Genomic DNA, 20,926 nt, shown 5'->3' with positions numbered 1-20,926 from the left:
GAAGATCATTTCCTGGGCTCAAATGAGTTGAATTTCAAGGGCAGTTGACATCTATACCCCACTTACTTAGATGGAATGAATCCGATGTATCTACAATTTGACCCCTGGAGGTGCATTTCACCTGGTTTCTGTTTAGGAAAGAAAACTATGTGTGAAACTTTTTCTCAAGATGATCTATAAAATGAATTGTAGTTGGACTTCTGTATTCAAACTGTAGGAAACAAACCTTAAAAGTTACAATAAGGTTTTTGCTCCTTCTTTTTACTTTTAAACAAGTTCATGATGCATGAGATTGCCTACCCCAATTTTTATGTTCTCTTACTAATCTTTCTTCCTTCATTATTTTGGATTTAAGACCCGAATTTTCAGTTCAGAAGTGTCATATTTTTCAAAGCTAGTGCTTTATCATAATGAAGCAGTGCTCTCACATCAAAATGAATGTACTGCCACTTGACAGAGAAGTTAAAAGTGAAATTTCCAATAACTGTCTTACACCAAATACAACAGCTCTTTTGATAATGTTCTTTGAGTCTCACATTTTGAAATTGGGAACTGCAAAAAAATCTCAGAATTCAAGAAAAGTCACAGGAAGAAATGACCTTCTTAGGTCCAGGACTTTTTCTTTTACTTAAATTTTTAATAAGTTCAAATTATGGAATTCAACTATATGCCTTAAGAAAGCATTCTATAAAATACTATGCTTACAAGTCAAATGTTCCATAGAATATTCTGCAATTGCCTTTTGGTAAATAGCCAAAGAAACTCTATCCTCCATCTTTTAGTCAACAAGAACACGTTATACCAACATTTCCCAATAATCCTGTAATCAGGGATAATTGATTTACTAATTATACTGACTTATGAATAAGAGTTTCCATTTTTACTTAATATTTTACTTAATTTTATAGTTATAGTTAAAAGTTTTTTTTGAAGGACTACATTTAAAATATTAACAACTTTATTCTTTGGCAATCAAAAATTAAATGCATTATATATAACTTAGTCATTCTGCCATTTTTTAAAGTGATTGCAATGTCCGTTTGTGGAAATAGAACATTTTCAGAAGTGCTATCCATTAGCTCTGAAGTGAAGAGGTAGTTTTTTAAAACACAAACCTCCAAGGCATTTTCAAAAAATTCAGAGGTCAACCTGAGGAGCTCCCTTCTTTTTTCAAGCATAGAGACAAGCGCTGTCCATGCTTCACCCAAGGTGCTGGCCATGGCATCATAGACTTGACTCTGATCCTTGTTCTCTTCAGCTGTCTTGTCTGCTTCCTGCAAGAGTTCCCACACCTGATCTTCCAAAGCCTAAGTTCAGGAAAGAAAAGAGTGTGAGAGCCTGGAATCATATTTTAAATACTTGAATATTTAAAATTGCATGTGGTCTAAGAAAATTTATATAGAATTTATAAACAAAAGTGGCAGGGCAGGTAGGTAGATCAAGTAGACAGAAGGGAGCACATGGAAATTGTGATAAGCTAGAAAGCATGGCCAGGCTAAAGGCATTTACATTTAAACATTGTTCAAACACTGTAGATATTTATCAAAGGTATGCATTTACGTTCCCAGAGGTCCAGAATATTATGTTGACCTCACATTTCAAAAAAAATAAAAATGAAAAAATAGAAACCTAATTGGAACACATCCAGAAGAGAGTGTTTGGGGGGGGGGGGGAATGTGAGAAATAAACCCAGTAAAACTTAGTTTATCCTAAATAATTATTGTTGGCAATATGCTCATGAAGCTTAATATAAATGTCAAGAATAAGTTCTTGAAAGACAATATTCATAATGTAAACATTAGAATATCTGTAACCAATAATACAGATTGAACAAAATATGGAAGATGAAGGGGACCATGTGCTTACCTAATTGTTTCATTTAGGGATAGGAGGAGGATCTCACAGATTCTTTCATTCTTAAAGTTGGCACCAAAATAATGGGAAAAGTTTTAAAAATATAATAGACTAAAAATAATATGAACAAATTCTAAAATATCAGCAAAAAATGTGACAAAATGTGATAATGCAAAAGAAAACAAAAGAAATATAGAGCATATTTATCAGGTTACACACAAAAAACAAAACATGATAGGAATACGATTAAATACCAGTTAACACACAAAAAAGTGGATGAGTTAGTTTTCTCAATTAAAAGACAAACATTGGAAGGAGGAGGGACCAACATGGCAGAGAAGTAGGGGGATCTGAACTTCCCTCTTCTCTCAAACAAAGAAGTGTTGAAACCAAAGGCCTTTGAATCCCAAGAGTCCAGGAGGAAAAGACAGTCGTGCTTCCAGGGACCCACTGGGACAAACTGACAGGTCATATGTGTGTGATTGTGAACTGGGAGAGATAAACAAATGGAGGGGAGGGAACCCTTCTGTGGAGAGACAAAGGGAAGAGAATGAGCAGCTGGTGAAGCATAGGACTATATCTGGACAAGAGAAAAAAACACTGACCCTGACAGGGAAAGATCCAATCTCTAACTGAGGGATTTCTCTGGACTGGAGCCAGCTGCCTGGATCATGAACCTGGGGAGGAGGGGAGCCAGCCCTGGGCTCAGTGGCTAGGTCAGAGGTGCAGTCCGCAGTGGGAGAAAGTGATCCCCTCCCTGGAGTGCTATGGGACAGGACAAAGCCTGCATGCATCTGCCAGCCAGGGACCACATACTAGGCAGTGTGGAGCAGCACTTCCCCAGTACCAGTGCATGCAGAGCAAGAGTTTAAATCCCAGCCAAGCTCCAGGGCACGGGAATCGGCTGAGTGGAACAAACTGCCGCATTTGCACCCACAGCACAGTGAGGATGGCTCAAACAGAGTGGTTTGGGCACTGGCTCCATGGAGAAGAGACTAGGGGTTACCATTTCTCTCCCCACCACCACCAAGGTGGGGTCTCAGGGATCAGACAGCAGGGCCCACAGTGGAGGCAGGACTGTCTACACCAAACCATGCCCCTCTTTGCCTGGTAACTGCTCTCTACTGGAGAGGGATAGACATTGATTAACCAGACGGTCCCTCCTCCGGATCAGCACAGTTGCATTGCCTGGTTTAACTCTCCAACAATTTTTATTATATAGATACATTCTTTCCTTTTCTCCTTCTTGTCTCTTCCCTACTCTAGTCTGGTTACTCTGGTTGTTGGTTTGTTTAAGCACACATATTTAATCCATCCTCTTGATACATGGTCCATACCTCCTTCTTTATTCTCCTTTCACTCTCTCTCTGGATTAAGCCATAAGTATAGTTTCTCTGTCTGGACAACTTTATCTTCTTTTCTTTTTCCTTGCCTCCTTAATTTTCCTTTCTTTCTCTCTGGATTAAGCCATATGGTTTCTCTGTCTGGATAACTTTCTTTTCTTTTTCTTTTTCCCTGCCTCCTTCTTTATTTTCCTTTCTCTCTCTCTGGATTAAACTGTATAGTTTCTCTGGTCAGTTTTTATTCTTTCTTTTCCTGCCCCCACCCCTGTCATTTCTCTCTTTGTATGGGATAAGGCCTCTTCTATCAGCACCTCCTCTACCCTTGTTGTTTACTTGTAGCTGGTGTTTCTGGTTTTTTGTTTCTGCGTTTTTTGTTTGTGTGTTTGCATGCTTTTGTTTTGTTTTATGTTTGTTTGTTTGTTTGTTTGTTTTCCTTTCCAGGGCTACTTCAAGGAATAATCAAAGCACACCTGGTGGAGGGTTCAAAACATCACTAGGAGAAGGGAGATAAATAACCAAAGGCACAACAACAGAGAGCAAGTAACACTCTCCAAAAGATGTCTTCTGAAGGGACATGCCCTGGACACTGTATGACCCCTCTTTAATATAGTAGTGCTTGCAGGTGAAGAGCATATAACAAGCTTTTAAAACACATGAGGGACAGAAAACTAACCGAAATGACAAAACAGAGGAATTCTCCTCAAAAGAAATTCCAGGAAGAAATGACAGCTAAGGAATTGATCAATATATATTTATATATATTTAACATTTAATATTAATGTTTAATATTTAATATTTAATATTATATTTATTTAATTAATTAATATATTATTAATTAATATTAATATTTAATATATATTTAAACAATATAACTGAACAAGAATTTAGAATAACAGTCATAAGATTAATCGCTGGGCTTGAAAAAAGCATAGAAGACAGCAGAAAATCTATTGCTGCAGAGACCAAGAAACTATAAAAATAGTAATGATGAATTTAACAATGCTATAAATGAGGTGCAAAATAAAATAGAGGAGGTCACAGCAAGGATTGAAGGGGCAGAGGGGAGAATAGATGAAACAGAAGACAAAATTATGTAAAAAGAAGAAACTTACAAAAAGAGATAAAAAAAATTCTGGATCATGAGGGGAGAATTAGAGAATTGATTCAATGAAATGGAACAATATCCATGTCATAGGAATTCCAGAAGAAGAAAGAAAGGGGCTGAAGGTGTACTTGAACAAATCATAGCTGAGAACTTCTCCAATCTGGAGAAGGAAACAAACATTGAAATCCAGGAAGCACAGAGAACTCCCTTCAGACGTAACTGAATCGATCTTCTGCATGACATATCATGGTGAAACTGACAAAATACAAAGATAAAGAGAGAATTCTGAAAGCAGCTAGGGATAAATGGGCCTTAACATACTAGGGTAGACACATAAGGGTAGTAGCAGACCTATCTACTGAAACTTGGCAGTCCAGAAAGGAGTGGCAGGAAATTTTCAATGTGATGAACAGGAAAAATATGCAGTCAAGAATCCTTTATCCAGCAAGCCTGTCATTCAGAATAGAAAGAGAGATAAAGATAAAGGTTTTCCCAAACAAACAAAAACTGAAGGAATTCATCACCACTAAACCAGCCCTACCAGAGATCCTAAGAGAGACTCTGTGAGTGAAATGTTGCAAGGACCACAAAGGACAAGAGATATCACTACAAGCATTAAACCTACAGATAACACAATGACTCTAAACCTATATCCTTCAACAACAACACTGAATGTAAGTGAACTAAATGCTCCAACAAAAAGGCATAGGGTGTCAGAATGGATAAAAAAGCCAAGACTCTATCTATTTGCTGTCTACAAGAGACCCATTTTAGACCTGAGGACACCTTCAGATTGAAAGTGAGGGGATAGAGAACCATATAACATGCTACTGGAAGTCAAAAGAAAGCTGGAGTAGCCATACTTATATCAGAGAAACTAAATTTTAAACTAAAGTCTGCAACAAGAGATGAAGAAGGGCATTATATAATAATTATGGGGTCTATCCATCAAGTAGAGCTAACAATTATAAATGTCTATGCACTGAATTCGAGAGCACCCAAATATATAAAACATTCACAAGCAGATTGGTAAAAATGTGGTAATTGCAGGGGACTTTAATACTCTACTTACAACAATGTACAGATCACCTAGACAGAAAATATATAAAGAAACAATGGCCCTGAATGAAACACTGGAACAGATGGACTTGACACATGTTTAGAACTTTTCATCCTAAAGCAGCAGAATATACATTCTTCTCGAGTGCACAAGGAACATTCTCCAAGATAGATCACATACTGGGTCACAAAACAGCCCTCAATAAGTATAAAAGAATTGAGATCATACCATGCACACTTTTAGACCACAATGCTATGAAACTTGAAATCAACCACAGGAAAAATTTGGAAAACCTCCAAATGCATGGAGGTTAAAGAACATCCTACTAAAGAACAAATGGGTCAATCAGGCAATTAAAGAAGAAATTAAAAAATATATAGAAACAAATGAAAAGGAAAACACAACAATCCAAACCCTTTGGTTTGGTTAGCAAAGGCATTCCTAAGAGGAAAATACATTGCAATCCAGCCCTACCTCAAAAAACAAGAAAAATCCCAAATACAAAATCTAACAGCACACCTAAAGGAAATAGAAGCAGAACAGCAAAGAAACCCCAAACTCAGAAGAAGATAAATAATAAAGATCAGAGCAGAAATAAACACTATAGAGTAAAAAAATAAAACAAACAAACAAAAAAAAAAAAAAAAAAAAAAAAAAAACCCAAAAAAAAAAACCCACTAGAACAGATCAATGAAACTAAGAGTTGGTTTTTTGAAAAAATAAAATTGATAAACCTCTATCCAGGTTTCTCAAAAAGAAAAGACAGAGGACCCAAGTAGATAAAATCATGAATGAAAATGGATTTATTACAACCAATCCTTCAGAAATATAAGCAATTTTCAGAGAATACTATGAAAAATTGTACGCCAACAAACTGGACAACCTGGAAGAAATGGAAAAATTCCTAAGCACCCACACATTAGCAAAACTCAAATGGGAAGAAATAGAAAATTTGAACAGAGCCATAACTAGTAAAGAAATTGAATCAGTTATCAAAAATCTCCCAACAAATAAGAGTCCTGGACCAGATGGCTTCCCTGGGGAATTCTACCATATATTTAAAGCAGAGTTAATACCTATCCTTCTCAAGCTGTTCCAAAAAATAGAAGTGGAAGGAAAACTTCTGTAATCATTCTATGAAGCCAGCATTACTTTATTCCCAAACCAGACAGAGACCCCCACAAAAAAGGAGAACTACAGGCCAATATCCCTGATGAACATGGATGCAAAAATTCTCAACAAGATACTAGCAAATCGAATTGAACAACATATAAAAAGAATTATTCATCATGATCAAGTGGGATTCATGCCTGGGCTGCAGGGCTGGTTCAATATTCACAAATAAATCAATGTGATACATCACATTTTTAAAAGAAAGAATAAGAACCATACGATCCTGTCAATAGATGCAGAAAATGTATTTGACAAAATATGGCATAGTTTCTTAATAAAAACCCTCAAGAAATTTGGGATAGAAGTAACATACTTAAACATCATAAAAGCCATTTATGAAAAGCCCACAGCTAATATCATCCTCAACGGGGAAAAACTGAGAGCTTTCCCCTGAGATCAGGAACACGACAGGGATGTCCACTCTCACCGCTGTTGTTTAACATAGTGTTAGAAGTCCTAGCATCAGCAATAAGACAACAAAATGAAATAAAAAGCATCAAAATTGGCAAAGTAGAAGTCAAACTTTCACTTTTCTCAGATGACATGACACTCTACATGGAAAACCCGAAAGACTCCAACAAAAGACTCCTAGAACTTATACATGAATTCAGCAACCTCACAGAGTACAAAATCAATGTACAGAAATCAGTTACATTTTTATACACCAATAATGAAGCAACAGAAAGAGAAATAAAGAAACTGATCCCATTTATAATTGCACCAAAAACCATAAAATACCTAGGAATAAACCTAACCAAAGATGTAAATGATCTGTATGCTGAAAACTATAGAAAGCTTATGAAGGAAATTGAAGAAGACACAAAGAAATGGAAAAACATTCCATGTTCATGGATTGGAAGAATAAATATTGCTAAAATGTCAATACTACTCAAAGCAATCTACACATTCAATGCAATCCCAATCAAAATTGCACCAGCATTCTTCTCAAAGCTAGAACAAACAATCCTAAACTGTGTATAGAACCACAAAAGACCCCGAATAGACAAAGTAATACTGAAGAAGAAAACCAAAGTGGGAGGCATCACAATCCCAGACTTTAGCCTCCACTACAAAGCTGTAATCATCAAGACAGTATGGTATTGGCACAAAAACAGACACAGAGACCAATGGAATAGAATAGAGAATGTAGAATTGGGCCCACAAATGTATGGCCAACTAATCTTTGACAAAGCAGGAAAAAGTAGCCAATGGAGAAAAGATAGTCTCTTTAACAAATGGTGCTGGGAGAACTGGACACCAACATGCAGAAGAATGAAACTAGACCACTTTCTTATACCATACACAAAAATAAACTCAAAATTGATGAAAGACCTAAATGTGAGACAGGAAACCATCAAAACCCTAGAGGAGAAAGCAGGCAACAATCTCTTTGACCTCAGCCACAGCAAGTTCTTACTTGACACATCTCCAAAGACAAGGAAATTAAAAGCAAAAATGAACTATTGGGACCTCATCAAGATAAAAAGCTTCTGCACTGCAAAGGAAATAATCAACAAAACTAAAAGGCAACCGACGGAATGGGAAAAGGTATTTGCAAATGACATATCAAATAAAGGACTAGTATACAAAATCTATAAAGAACTCACCAAACTCCATACATGAAAAACAAATAATCCAGTGAAGAAATGAGCAGAAGACATGAATAGACACTTTTCCAAAGAAGACATCCAGATGGCCGACAGACACATGAAAAGATGCTCAATGTCACTCATCATCAGGGAAATACAAATCAAAGGCACACTGAGATCCCACCTCACGCTGGTCAGAGTGGCTAAAATGAACAAATAAGGAAACTATAGATGCTGGTGAGGATGTGGAGAAATGGGAACCCTCTTGCACTGTTGGTGGGAATGCAAACTTGTGAAGCTCCTGTGGAAAACAGTGTGGAGGTACCTCAAAAAATTAAAAATAGAACTATCCTATGACCCAGGAATAGCACTGCTAGGAATTTACCCAAGGGATACAGGAGTGCTGATTCATAGGGGCACATGTACCCCTATGTTTATAGCAGCACTTTCAACAATAGCCAAATTATGGAAAGAGCCTAAATGTCCATCAACTGATGAATGGATAAAGAAGATGTGATTTATATATCCAGTAGAATACTACTTAGCAATGAGAAAGAATAAAATCATGCCTTTTGCAGCAATGTGGATGGAACTGGAGGGTATTATGCTGAGTGAATAAGTCAGTCAGAGAAAGACAGATATCATATGTTTTCACTCATATGTGGATCTTGAGAAACTTAACAGAAGACCATGGGGGAAGGGATGGGGGAAAAATAGTTAAAAACAGAGAGGGATGGAGGCAAACCATAAGAGACTCTTAAATACAGAAAACAAACTGAGGGTTGATGGGAGGTAGGGGAGTGGGGAAAGTGGGTGATGGGCATTGAGGAGGGTACTTATTGGGATGAGCACTGGGTGTTGTATGTAAGCCAATTTGATAATAAATTATATTTTAAAAAAAGACAAACATTATCAGGTTAAGTTTAAAAAAGAAGTCAACTAATTTATGTTTGCTAGAGACATCCCTAAAGACATAACTTTTGAAAGTAAAAAGATGAGATATACCAGGCAAAGACAAACAAAATAAAAGGACTAACAACATTAATGACAGACAAATTAGAAACGAAAACAAAAACCACTGGGATTTAAACTGGCATTTTATTTTGATAAACAGTGCAATCTACAGTAAATATAAGGTACTCACGAATCTTTATATTTATGGCACTGAAATATTTAAAAAAAATAGAGCCAGGTGCAATGCAGTACATAGAAATAAACAACAAAAGATCCTGGTAATAAAACAAATCTCTCAGAAATTTTATGATAATACTTTAAAGAATAATTCTTAGATTAAATGGAGAATAAAAACTACTATTACAGACTGTTTTAAGAAAAATAATAATGAGGCTATTCTGTTTAATAACCTAAGATATCCAGCTAACTTTAGGCTCATATAAAATTCACAGCATTGAGCAACTTTGTTTTAAAGAAAAAAATTAATTCATTAAACATTCAAGTCTAAATTATAGAGAAAAAAATAACAAAATAAAACAAGAATTAAGTTATTAAGTATAAAATTATAAATTAATAAATTACAGAAAAATATAAGAATTAATTTAAAAGAAGTTGGTTCACTGGAAAGCCAAATAAAACATTAAAATATCTGACAGATGTCCATAAAAATAGCAGAGTAGATAGTTCCAATGTTTCATCCCTTTACACAAACTTTGCAAAAGCAAGCAAAGACTGTCTTAATCAATGTTGTCAGGACTCTGAAAAATAGTCAAAGGTTTACAACAATTAAGTGAATACTGACACACAAAAAAAGCAACTTATTAATGATAAGAAAGTTTTGAGAAATTTTTTCTCACCCTTGCCCACCTGCAGGGTTCAGCAGAAACTATCAGCATGGTTACAAAAATAAGACTATATGTTGTCTACAAGAAATCCACTCTCAGTATAAAGGTATAGAAAGATTAAAAGTAAATGGATGTAGAAGTATATATCATGCTAACATTAATGTAAAGAAAACCAGAATGCCTATATTAATTTCATACAGAGCAAATTTCTTTTTTTTCTTTTTTTTTTTCAATATATGAAATTTATTGTCAAATTGGTTTCCATACAACACCCAGTGCTCATCCCAAAAGGTGCTCTCCTCAATACCCATCACCCATCCTCCCCTCCCTCCCACCCCCATCAACCCTCAGTTTGTTCTCAGTTTTTAAGAGTCTCTTATGCTTTGGCTCTCTCCCACTCTAACCTCTTTTTATTTTTTTTTTTCCTTCCCCTCCTCCATGGGTTTCTGTTAAGTTTCTCAGGATCTACATAAGAGTGAAAACATATGGTATCTGTCTTTCTCTGTATGGCTTATTTCACTTAGCATCACACTCTCCAGTTCCATCCACATTGCTACAAAGGGCCATATTTCGTTCTTTCTCATTGCCCTGTAGTACTCCATTGTGTATATAAACCACAATTTCTTTATCCATTCATCCGTTGATGGACATTGAGGCTCTTTCCATAATTTGGCTATTGTTGAGAGTGCTGCTATAAACATTGGGGTACAAGTGCCCCTATGCATCAGTACTCCTGTATCCCTTGGGTAAATTCCTAGCAGTGCCATTGCTGGGTCATAGGGTAGGTCTATTTTTAATTTTCTGAGGAACCTCCACACTGCTTTCCAGAGTGGCTGCACCAATTTTCATTCCCACCAACAGTGCAAGAGGGTTTCCGTTTCTCCACATCCTCTCCAGCATCTATAGTCTCCTGATTTGTTCATTTTGGCCACTCTGACTGGCGTGAGGTGATATCTGAGTGTGGTTTTGATTTGTATTTCCCTGATAAGGAGCGACATTGAGCATCTTTCAGAGCAAGGAATAATTTGAGAGATTAAGATGGGTATCCCAAAGTGATAAAGGGATCAATCTCCAAGAAGATATAACAATATTAAAAGTGTATGTTCCTGGTTGATGGGGGGTGGGAGGGAGGGGAGGGTGGGTGATGGGTATTGAGGAGGGCACCTTTTGGGATGAGCACTGGGTGTTGTATGGAAACCAATTTGACAATAAACTTCATATGTTGAAAAAAAATTTTTTTTTAAAAAGTGTATGTGCCTAACAATAGAGCATGAAAATATGTCAGCCAAAAACTGATACAACTATAATTCTATTATCGTTGGAGCCTTCAATACCTCTATTAGTAATCGACATGCCCAGCAGACAGAAAGTTGTTAAGGATACAGTTGAATTGAATACCACCATCAATCAACCAGATATAATTGACAGGTGTAGACTACTATGCCCAACAACAGCTGAATACACTGTCTTCTCAAGCTCACATGGAACATTTACCAAGATGGTCCCATGTCCTGGGCCATAAAACATATCTGAACAAGTTTAAAAGAATTGAATTCAAAGTATATTTTAATACGTAGTAGAATTGAAGTAGAAATAAATAACAGAAAATTGGAAAATTCCAAAACATTTTTAGGTTAAACAACACACTTCTAAACAACACCTGGGTCAAATAAAAAGACTCAAGAAAAATTTTAAAATATTTTGAATTATATAAAAATAAAAATACAACTCAAAATTTGTGGGATGCAGCAAAAGCAGGGCTTAGAGGAAAATTTATATCACTGAATACATATATATGAAAAGAACAAAGATATAAAATTAATACTCTGAGCTTCTACCTTAGGAAACCAGAGATAAAAGAGTAAATTAAATATAAAATAAGCAGAAGAAAAGAAGTAACAAAAATTAGAACAGAAATCAATCAAAGCAGTAGATAAAATCAATGAAATCAAAAGCTCGTTCTGAAATCAATAAAATTGATAAACCTCTAGCTATACTAATCAGGAAAAAGAGACAAGAAACAAATTACTAACATCAGAAATGAAAGAGGGGTCATAACTACTGATCCCATGAACATTAAAAGGATAATAAAAGGATATTACAACTTTGATAACTTAGATGAAATAGATAAATTCCTTGAAAGACATAATCTACTAAAACCTACACAAAGAGAAATAGGTTAAAAAAATAAATTGAATCAATAATTAATAACCTTCTAAACAAGGAGCACTAGGTCCAATGGTTTCATTGATGGATGCTACTAAAATTTCAAGAAGTTATACTAGAGGTAATAAATAAATTCAGCAGGGTTGCAGTACACAAAATTAACACACAAAAGTAAGGTGTGTTTCTTCTATACAGCAGAAATAAAAAATCAAAAAAGGAAATTAAGAAAACAATTCCATTTATATCATCCAAAAGAATAAAATACCTAGGAAGAAGTTTAACCAAGGAGGTGAAAGATTTGTATACTGAAAACAAAACAAAACAAAACCATTACTCAAGAAAATTAAAGAAGGCCTAAACGAATGAAAAGACATCCTATATTTATAGACTAAAAACCTTAATGTTATTAAAATGGCACTACTACTCAAATCTATCTCTAGATTCGACGTAATCACTATTAAAACTCCAATAGCATTTTTTTTTGCAGAAATCAAAACGCTAAACCTCAAATTCATATGAAAGTGTAAGAGGATCCTAATAGCCAAAACAATCTTGAAAAAGGAAGAACAAAGCAAAAGACTCACATTTTCAGATTTTAAAACTTACTACAAAGTGACAGTAATCAAAATAGTATTGTACTGTCACAAGCACAGACATATATAGATCAATGAACTAGAATTGAGAGTCCAGAAATATACTCATACATCTATGGCTAATTGATTTTTTAACAATGGTGCCAAGACCATTTAGTAAGGTGAAAATAGTTTCTTCAACAACTAGTACTGGAACTACCGGATATCCACATGTATAAGAATGAAGTTGGACCCTTAACTTGTAGCATATAAAAAATTAACTCAAAATGGATCAATGATATAAATGTAAAAGATCAAAATATAAAATTCTGAGAAGAAAATGGGTAAATCATCATCTTGAATTTAGCAATACTTTCTTAGATATGACACTGAAAGCATAAGCAACAGTAATAAAAAATAGAGATATTGGACTTCTTCAAACTTAAGAACTTTTGAGCATCAATGAAATTATCAAAGAAGTGGAAAGAAAGCCTATAGAATGAAAGAAAATATTTGAAAATTATTTCTCTAAAAGGGTCAAGTATGCAGAATATATAAAGAACTCTTCCAACTTAACAATAAATGCGAAGTACCTCAACGTCATTAATCATTATGAAAATGAGAACCAAAACCACAATAAGATGACACTTCACACCCACTAGGATGACTGCAAATGTTTTTAACAGACAGAAAATGGTAAGTGTCAGCAAGTATGTGGAGAAACTGAAATCATCATATATTCCTAGTGGGAATGCAAAATATCACAGCTGCTGTAGAAAATATGTTGGCAGATAAATGGTGGAGAGGCTTTGGAAAGGGGAAATAAGGAGTCACTCCTTAATGGGTATGAGATTTTATTTTGGTGTGATGGAAATATTTCAGAACTAGAAAGAGGAGGTGGTTAAACAGCATTGTGAATAAACAGCACTGAATTGTACACTTCAAAATGATTAATTTTATATGATATGAATTTCACCTCAATAAGAAAAAATTTTAAAAACTAACAGATTTAAAAAGGAACAAAATGACATACAAATAACAAAATTATACAATATGGAGATTAGGGGATACAAATGAAAATATTAAAATTTGGATTTATTTTTAGGTATAAAAGAAATATTTTTGTTAATAAATATCAAAACTGGAATAAAATGGAAAGTTTCCTAAAAAAAATATGTTAACAGCCGCAGCAACTTCTTACTCAACACATCTCCAGAGGCAAGGGAAACAAAAGCAAAAATGAACTATTGGGACCTCATCAAAATAAAAAGCTTCTGCACAGTGAAGGAAACAATCAGCAAAAGTAAAAGGCAATCGATGGAATGGGAGAAGATATTTGCAAATGACATATCAGATAAAGGGTTAGTATCTAAAATCTATAAAGAACTTATCAAACTCAACACCCAAAAAACAAATAATCCAGGGAAGAAATGGGCAAAAGACATGAATACACACTTCTCCAAAGAAGACATCCAGATGGCCAACCAACGCATGAAAAATTGCTCAACATCACTCATCATCAGGGAAGTACAAATCAAAACCACAGTGAGATACCACCTTACACCTGTCAGAATGGCTAACATTAACAACTCAGGCAACAACAGATGTTGGCGAGGATGTGGAGAAAGAGGATCTCTTTTGCACTGTTTGTGGCAATGCAAGCTGGTGCAGCCACTCTGGAAAACGGTATGGAGGTTCCTCACAAAATTAAAAATAGAACTACCTTACGACCCAGCAATTGCACTACTAGGTGTTTATCCAAGGGATACAGGTGTGCTGTTTCAAAGGGACACATGCAACCCCAAGTTTATAGCAGCACTATCAACAATAGCCAAAGTATGGAAAGAGCCAAATGTCCATCAATGGATGAATGGATAAAGAAGATGTGGTACATATATACAATGGAGTATTACTTGGCAATCAAAAAGAATGAAATCTTGCCATTTGCAACTACGTGGATGAAACCAGAGGGTATTATGCTAAGTGAAATTAGTCAGAGAAAGACAAATATCATGACTTCACTCATATGAATACTTTAAGACACAGAACAGATAACATAAGGGAAGGGAAACAAAAATAATAAAAAAACAGGGAGGGGGACAAAACAGAAGAGACTCATAAATATGGAGAACAGAGGGTTACTGGAGGGGTTGTGAGAGGAGGTATGGGCTAAATGGGTAAAGGGCACTAAGGAATCTACTCCTGAAATCACTGTTGCACTACATTAACTAATTTGGATGTAAATTTAAAAAATAAATAAAATAAAATAAAATAAAATAAAATAGAAGCTCCTATAACAGAAAAAAAATAAAAATAATAAAAATTTAAAAATATATGTTAACAAAATTGTCCTAGGAAAATCTTACCATTATAATCCTCATTATCACTATCATTACTGTCCTCATTATGGGATATATTGAATAATTTCTCAAGAAAGTATGTCCCCAATGGTTACCAATCCCAGAGAGGTTTTTTTTGTTGTTGGTTTTTTTAATCTTGCTTTATTTTAAGGCAAATCTCAGCTACCTTCAAGAAACAGAGGCAGAAATAGGGGCGCCTGGGTGGCTCAGTCAGTTGAGCGTCTGACTTCAGCTCAGGTCATGATCTCGCTGGGTTTGTGAGTTTGAGCCCTGCGTCAGGCTCTGTGCTAACAGCTCAGATTCTGGAGCCTCCTTCAGATTCTGTGTCTCCTCCTCTCTCTGCCCCTCCCCTGCTCTCTCTCGCTCTCTAAACAAACAAATAAACAAACAAACAAACTTAAAAAAAAAAAAACCTATGTACTGAAATAGTGTTAGGAAAAATTCAGCATTTTTTTCTGATCAAAATTCATCCTGGGAGAAGAAAAAGAATATTTCCTTAAATAAAAAGAATAGTTGTTTGATTCTAAGAGCAAGCTTCCTCACTGGTAAAAATTTGTATCAGTTAAAAGAACTGTCAAGAATCCATTTCTGCTTATTAAACATTGCCTTGGAATTGTCAGTCCATGTGATTAAGTTAAAAATGTGTGATATGATTGTTCATCTAGCACACCCAAGAAAATCAACTAAATAATTATATAACTAATTTTAAAGTCCAATAGGCTAATAACAAGATAACCAAGTATCAGTAAGAATCTCTGAGACTTTTTAATAATTCAAAAATCAACTTTATTAAAATTATAGTTTGCATGTAATAAAATCTCATGTACTTCTTAAGGAATTTTTTTTAAATTTTTTTTTTAACGTTTATTTATTTTTTGAGATAGAGACAGAGCATGAACGGGGGAGGGGCAGAGAGAGAGGGAGACACAGAATCGGAAGCAGGCTCCAGGCTCTGAGCCATCAGCCCAGAGCCCGACGCGGGGCTCGAACTCACGGACCGCGAGATCGTGACCTGAGCTGAAGTTGGACGCTTAGCCGACTGCGCCACCCAGGCGCCCCTTAAGGAATTTTAACAAATGTATACATCTAAGTAACCATCACCATAATAATTCTATTACCCCAGAAAGTTTATACTTCATGCCCCAGGTTGCTACTGATATACTTTCTGCCACCTTAGATTTGCCTTTGCTAAGGTTTCACATAGTGATATCACACAACATGTATTCTTTCATATCTGGCTTCTTTCAGTCAGCATAAGGTTTTTGAGATTGACTCATGCTCTTGCATGTATCCTTTTCACTATGGAGTAGTATTCCACTAAATGAATATACCATAAATTTTCTAGTTACCTGTCGGCATTTGAGTGTTTCCAATTTTAAGCTACAATGTATAAACCTATGATGAATATTTATATACAAGTTTTTGTATGAATATATATTTTCTTTTTGCTAGGTTTTATCTAGGTGTTTACTAAATGAGTTTTGATTTCTTCCTTATTTATGCCATCTTGTATGTTTTTAATTTTTTATAAGAATGTTATTTTATCATTGGGGAAAATGTGATATTCATTTTTGCAATTATATAAAATAGAACCATTCTGAAAAAACAAAAACAAACAAACAAACAAAAAACAAAACAAAACAAAAATCCATGCCATTGTCGTACTGGGAACAGGGGACCTGAGTTATCTCCAGTTAGAATTCTACAGCAGTTCTTCCCTCTCTCTCTCTTTTTTTAATTTTAATATTTATTTATTTTTGAGAGAGAGAGCAGGAGGGAGGGGAGGGGTAGAGAGAGGGAAGACACATAATCTGAAGCAGGCTCCAGGCTCTGAGCTGTCAGCACAGAGCCCAGTGTGGGGCTCAAACCATAGACCAGGAAATCATGACCTGAGCCAAAGTTGGACACTTAACCGACTGAGCCACCCAGGCGTCCCTCTTCCCTTTCTTACGCTTTCACATTATACCCTAAGACACGTTATATATTTTAATTGTATTATTATTCCCAGTTACTTGCTGTTTCTTCCTGTACGAGGATTATATTCTCATGGCTCCTAACATCAGACTTGTTCATGTGATTTACTTAGACTAATGAAATGTGAACAGGGGTTTTGTGTGCCACTCCTGAGCAAAAGTTTTAAGAACCAATGAGTGACTCCACCAGATCTCTTTTCATAGAAGGGACTGCTCCTTCACTCTGGATCCTAAAATAAAGAAGACATGCGAAGCTGAAGTCTAATCACCATAAAGGCAACATGTAATACGAGTAAGAAATAAAATCTGTTACACTGAGTCACTGCTGTTGAGGGGTTGTTTGTACCCTAGCATTGCCAAATACATTCACAAAAGTAAAATCTTTAGTTATGTATTATACATCCAACGTTCTCTCATGCTTAATAAAGAAGGTGAATAGAATTTGTATTGCAAGAAAGGAAAAAATCTAGACCAGAGCCTGATAATATCATGGTTAACTCAAAGTCTCAGGCAGACTGGGTTGAACATGCCAATGAACTCTTCAGATATGCACTGAACATTTGCCAGCTCTGATCTCTTTGGTGTTAGACTAAACCAGACAAATGATTGTCTAAATTGCCTGAAGAATTAGATCAAATGTATACACATTCTTATCTAGCTATTTGAAAGCACAGTATCTGGGCATTTTCTTCCTTGTGACAAGTTTTAGATTATCCGGAGGGCTGATGAGTTTTGTATTGTGCATGCTTTTTCATTTTATACTCTTTGTCATTAAAGTGGAATTACTTGGCCCTAATTTATACTTATAATGGGTGTTAGCTCAAGAGAAGAAAGAGATTATATTAGGAGTTTTAAATTCTAAGAGATCTCATTTTATGACAGACTGTACTAAGAACTGAAAGGAAAACTTGAGCATTCCATAGCAGAAATTCAGGGGGAAAAAAGAAATAGGCAATAATTTCATTCTAGAGCAAAGCAAGTGAACACAACCTTTCAGTGGTATTTCTCAGGTTTGACAGCAAGGTGATAAGATAAATCTGAAAGTTGGCTATTTCTATATCTAATACAGCCATCTTCAGAAGTGTTTTTGAGCCTTGTTAATCACATATAAAATAGTTCTTCTTAATATTGTTCTTTTCCCATTAAAGAAATACTTCATAAAGCAGTGATGCAAAGGTTTTGGGGACAAGTAGTTTGAAAGACTAGAATTCTGGCTTCCAATATTTCCTTTGGACTCTCCCATGACCTCCAGTGTGAACCACAAAAATGTTCTATTCACTGCAATCCCAAGGCCAGAACATTCTTGCAGAACCCTCTGGGTTTAATTTGGTACAAGTTGCACTTGGGATTTTCTCCAAGAAAGCCTGCAGACATTCTGCTTTGAGGATTGGCAGAAAACTATCTGCTCCAAATTCTCTTGGAATTTAGATCACTCTTGGGGTGCTGAGATCAGAGGCCAGGTACAGTTCAATGCTCCCCAGGGTCTATGAAATATCATCCAAAATACTGGAGGAAAGAGGGTACCCAGGCAGAGTGAGATAGGCAGGATTCATGAAACAGAGATATTTTTGAGCAATTCAAAATCTCAAGATAATGATCAGTTGAAGTATATTTCTATGAGATTCCTGAAATGGAGCATGATTTGAATCCTAAGCCAAAATCCACCATTCAGGTGTTTGATATTTAGCACTTGGGTCTCTGTCTTCTGCAGCCTTGAAGGTGTTAGGAAGGCCATGTGATTTTTTTAGTGTTCTCCAACTTTTCATGTTTGCCCACATACATGTCACCTTATTAGCCAGCCTTCCCGTCTGAATCTGGTGCTATCTCATATGCTGCCAGCACTCAGAAAATACCATTCTATTTTAATGCTAGTTGCTGAGCCCCTGTGGAGATTACCTCTTTCTTCTCTCTTCTCCAAGAGAGAGACTGTCTATATCTAAAGGGCTGATTTTCCAAGAAAATCAGTGAACCAGTTAGGTAGCCTGAAACACAAATCCAAGTAACGTGCTAACGGAGAGGATGAATGAGCTATGCATGCGAATCATAATGATTTCAAGTCTGTAAAGGAGTCAAGAGAGACCTACGTTTGGTCTTGCTCATATTTATAGCTCCAGCATCTATCATTGGTTCTCAACCAAAATGCCCCAAAGGAGTGTCTGGAAACCTGCTGAAGCATTTTTAGTTGTCACAATGTGTTTGTGTGGTGGGGAGAGGATTGATGGCATACTGTCCCACCGAACAGAAACACTACTGAGAAACACTGAATGCCCTGCAGCTAGTAGCCACTCAATAAATGTTTGTGGTAGAGTGTGTGGGAGAGATCTAAGAGGTTTCTTTCACTTTCCCTTGAAAATCATTTCACCTTAGTTCACAGGCTGTAGGAGGAGAGTTTAGAGGCCAGTCATTCCAATCTGACATCAACTTTAGGAAGCCCCTCTAACAAAACTGCAACACAGCACTGATTCTAGAGTAGCCGCTGTCCATTTTTCTTTGGATCAAACCCTTCCATGGTTATTAGGAAAAGCTTTCTTGGACTGGTCCAAAATTTGTCTCCTTATTCCCTAGAATGCCATACCTCCCAGCTTGGTAAGTGTGGAGAAACTTCTGACAACCTGCAGGTCTTCTACAGCTCTCAGTTCTTATTTAGACCAGAAGGGTTCTTGTAAGAGTTTCATAGGATTTATGTAGTGTGAAAGTTAAGCCCAGACAACCTTGAGGATATAGTTTTGAACACTTGAAGTGAGTCTGGCGCTGTTCCCACCTTCACCCCATCTCTTCAAACTGCCTCTCTCAGTCACTACTGGCTACAGATGGACTGCTTGTCTAAATGGGGAGAAACAGCTCTTCCACATTAAAAACTATCAAAAACTGTGAGGTAAAAAGATTAATTAGTATCTGAAAACACATCTAAAAGGGGAGAAAATTCATTTTTGCATGTCTTATTTATCAATGCAGTAATAATATTGCAATATAAATAATAGTATTTATATAGTGCTTTAGAGTTTAAAGATTTACATAATATCTCTGAAGTACTTACAACATCCTCAAACAACAGGGAGCTACAGAAGGTATTTCACTTGAATGGAAAGAGTGCTCATTATTCTCCACTGAAGCTAAAACCAAACTGTCACTTGTTCAACTACAATATAATAATACTCCCAATGACTCTTATGGTTCAGAGAAGATAACACCTAATGGGGCCTGAAGTTATTCAAGAATGTATTCACTTATCTTTGCTCTCACCCACTCAGCAAGAATTTTCCAAGCATCTCTTAATCAAGTCATACAAACTGTGGTAACAGATATGAGAGATTGGGGAGGGGACATCTAGTTAGGACTGTATTGTTTTCTTTTCTTTGATACTTCAGCTTTTTCTCAATACCCACCCACTTCTTAGCCCATCTCTGAATAACTTCCATCTCTATTACCTTACTGAAATATTCTTGTATAGGTCCACAATGACTTCACATTTGTCAATGCCAACAATCCTCTTTTATTTTTTTACGATTAATACTGTTACATGCTCCTTAAATTTTTTTTTCTTCCATTGGCTACTACTGCACTCAGATTTTCCTTCTGTGCTTTGTCTCTCTTTTACAAATCCACCTTTTCTGCCTAATTTTAAATGTCTACATGTTCCAGGAGACCATGGTCTTTATTATTTTCCTCTCACTAAACAAGTAGGTGTAGGAGTGGGCTGAGGAGATTATATCAAAGTCATTTGTGTGACTTTTTCAAACTATACTTCTTCTAGAACTCTGGATGTGGACCTGTGGGCAGAAGGCAAGTGATCCCAAAGTTTGGGCAGACTGTTACAATGAGCCACAAGTATTGATTAGATTGTGTCTCCATATAATTCATGGGTGGAAGGTAGAAGAGAAAGAGTAGAATCATTGCTCAATACATCTTTGCAAGTGAATGCATAAGCTGTT

The 20,926-nt window shown here is 35.9% G+C and overlaps 1 protein-coding gene across 3 annotated transcripts in view; it reads right to left on the bottom strand.

Moving 5' to 3' along the window:
• CCDC141 (coiled-coil domain containing 141) overlaps nucleotides 1–20,926 on the bottom strand; it is a 227,171-nt gene that overhangs the window by 170,878 nt on the left and 35,367 nt on the right. For all 3 annotated transcript variants that reach the window (XR_007454356.1, XM_049615429.1, XM_049615430.1), the window contains exon 3: nucleotides 1,116–1,307. Coding sequence is in view for 2 of the 3 variants with exons in the window: in XM_049615429.1 (XP_049471386.1) it covers nucleotides 1,116–1,307 (192 nt within the window). In the remaining variant the exon portion in view is untranslated. The remainder of the gene's footprint in view (nucleotides 1–1,115; nucleotides 1,308–20,926) is intronic.

The sequence above is a fragment of the Panthera uncia genome, assembly GCF_023721935.1.
Source record: "Panthera uncia isolate 11264 chromosome C1 unlocalized genomic scaffold, Puncia_PCG_1.0 HiC_scaffold_3, whole genome shotgun sequence".
Lineage (NCBI taxonomy): Eukaryota > Metazoa > Chordata > Mammalia > Carnivora > Felidae > Panthera > Panthera uncia.
This window is presented reverse-complemented; position numbering and strand designations above follow the sequence as displayed.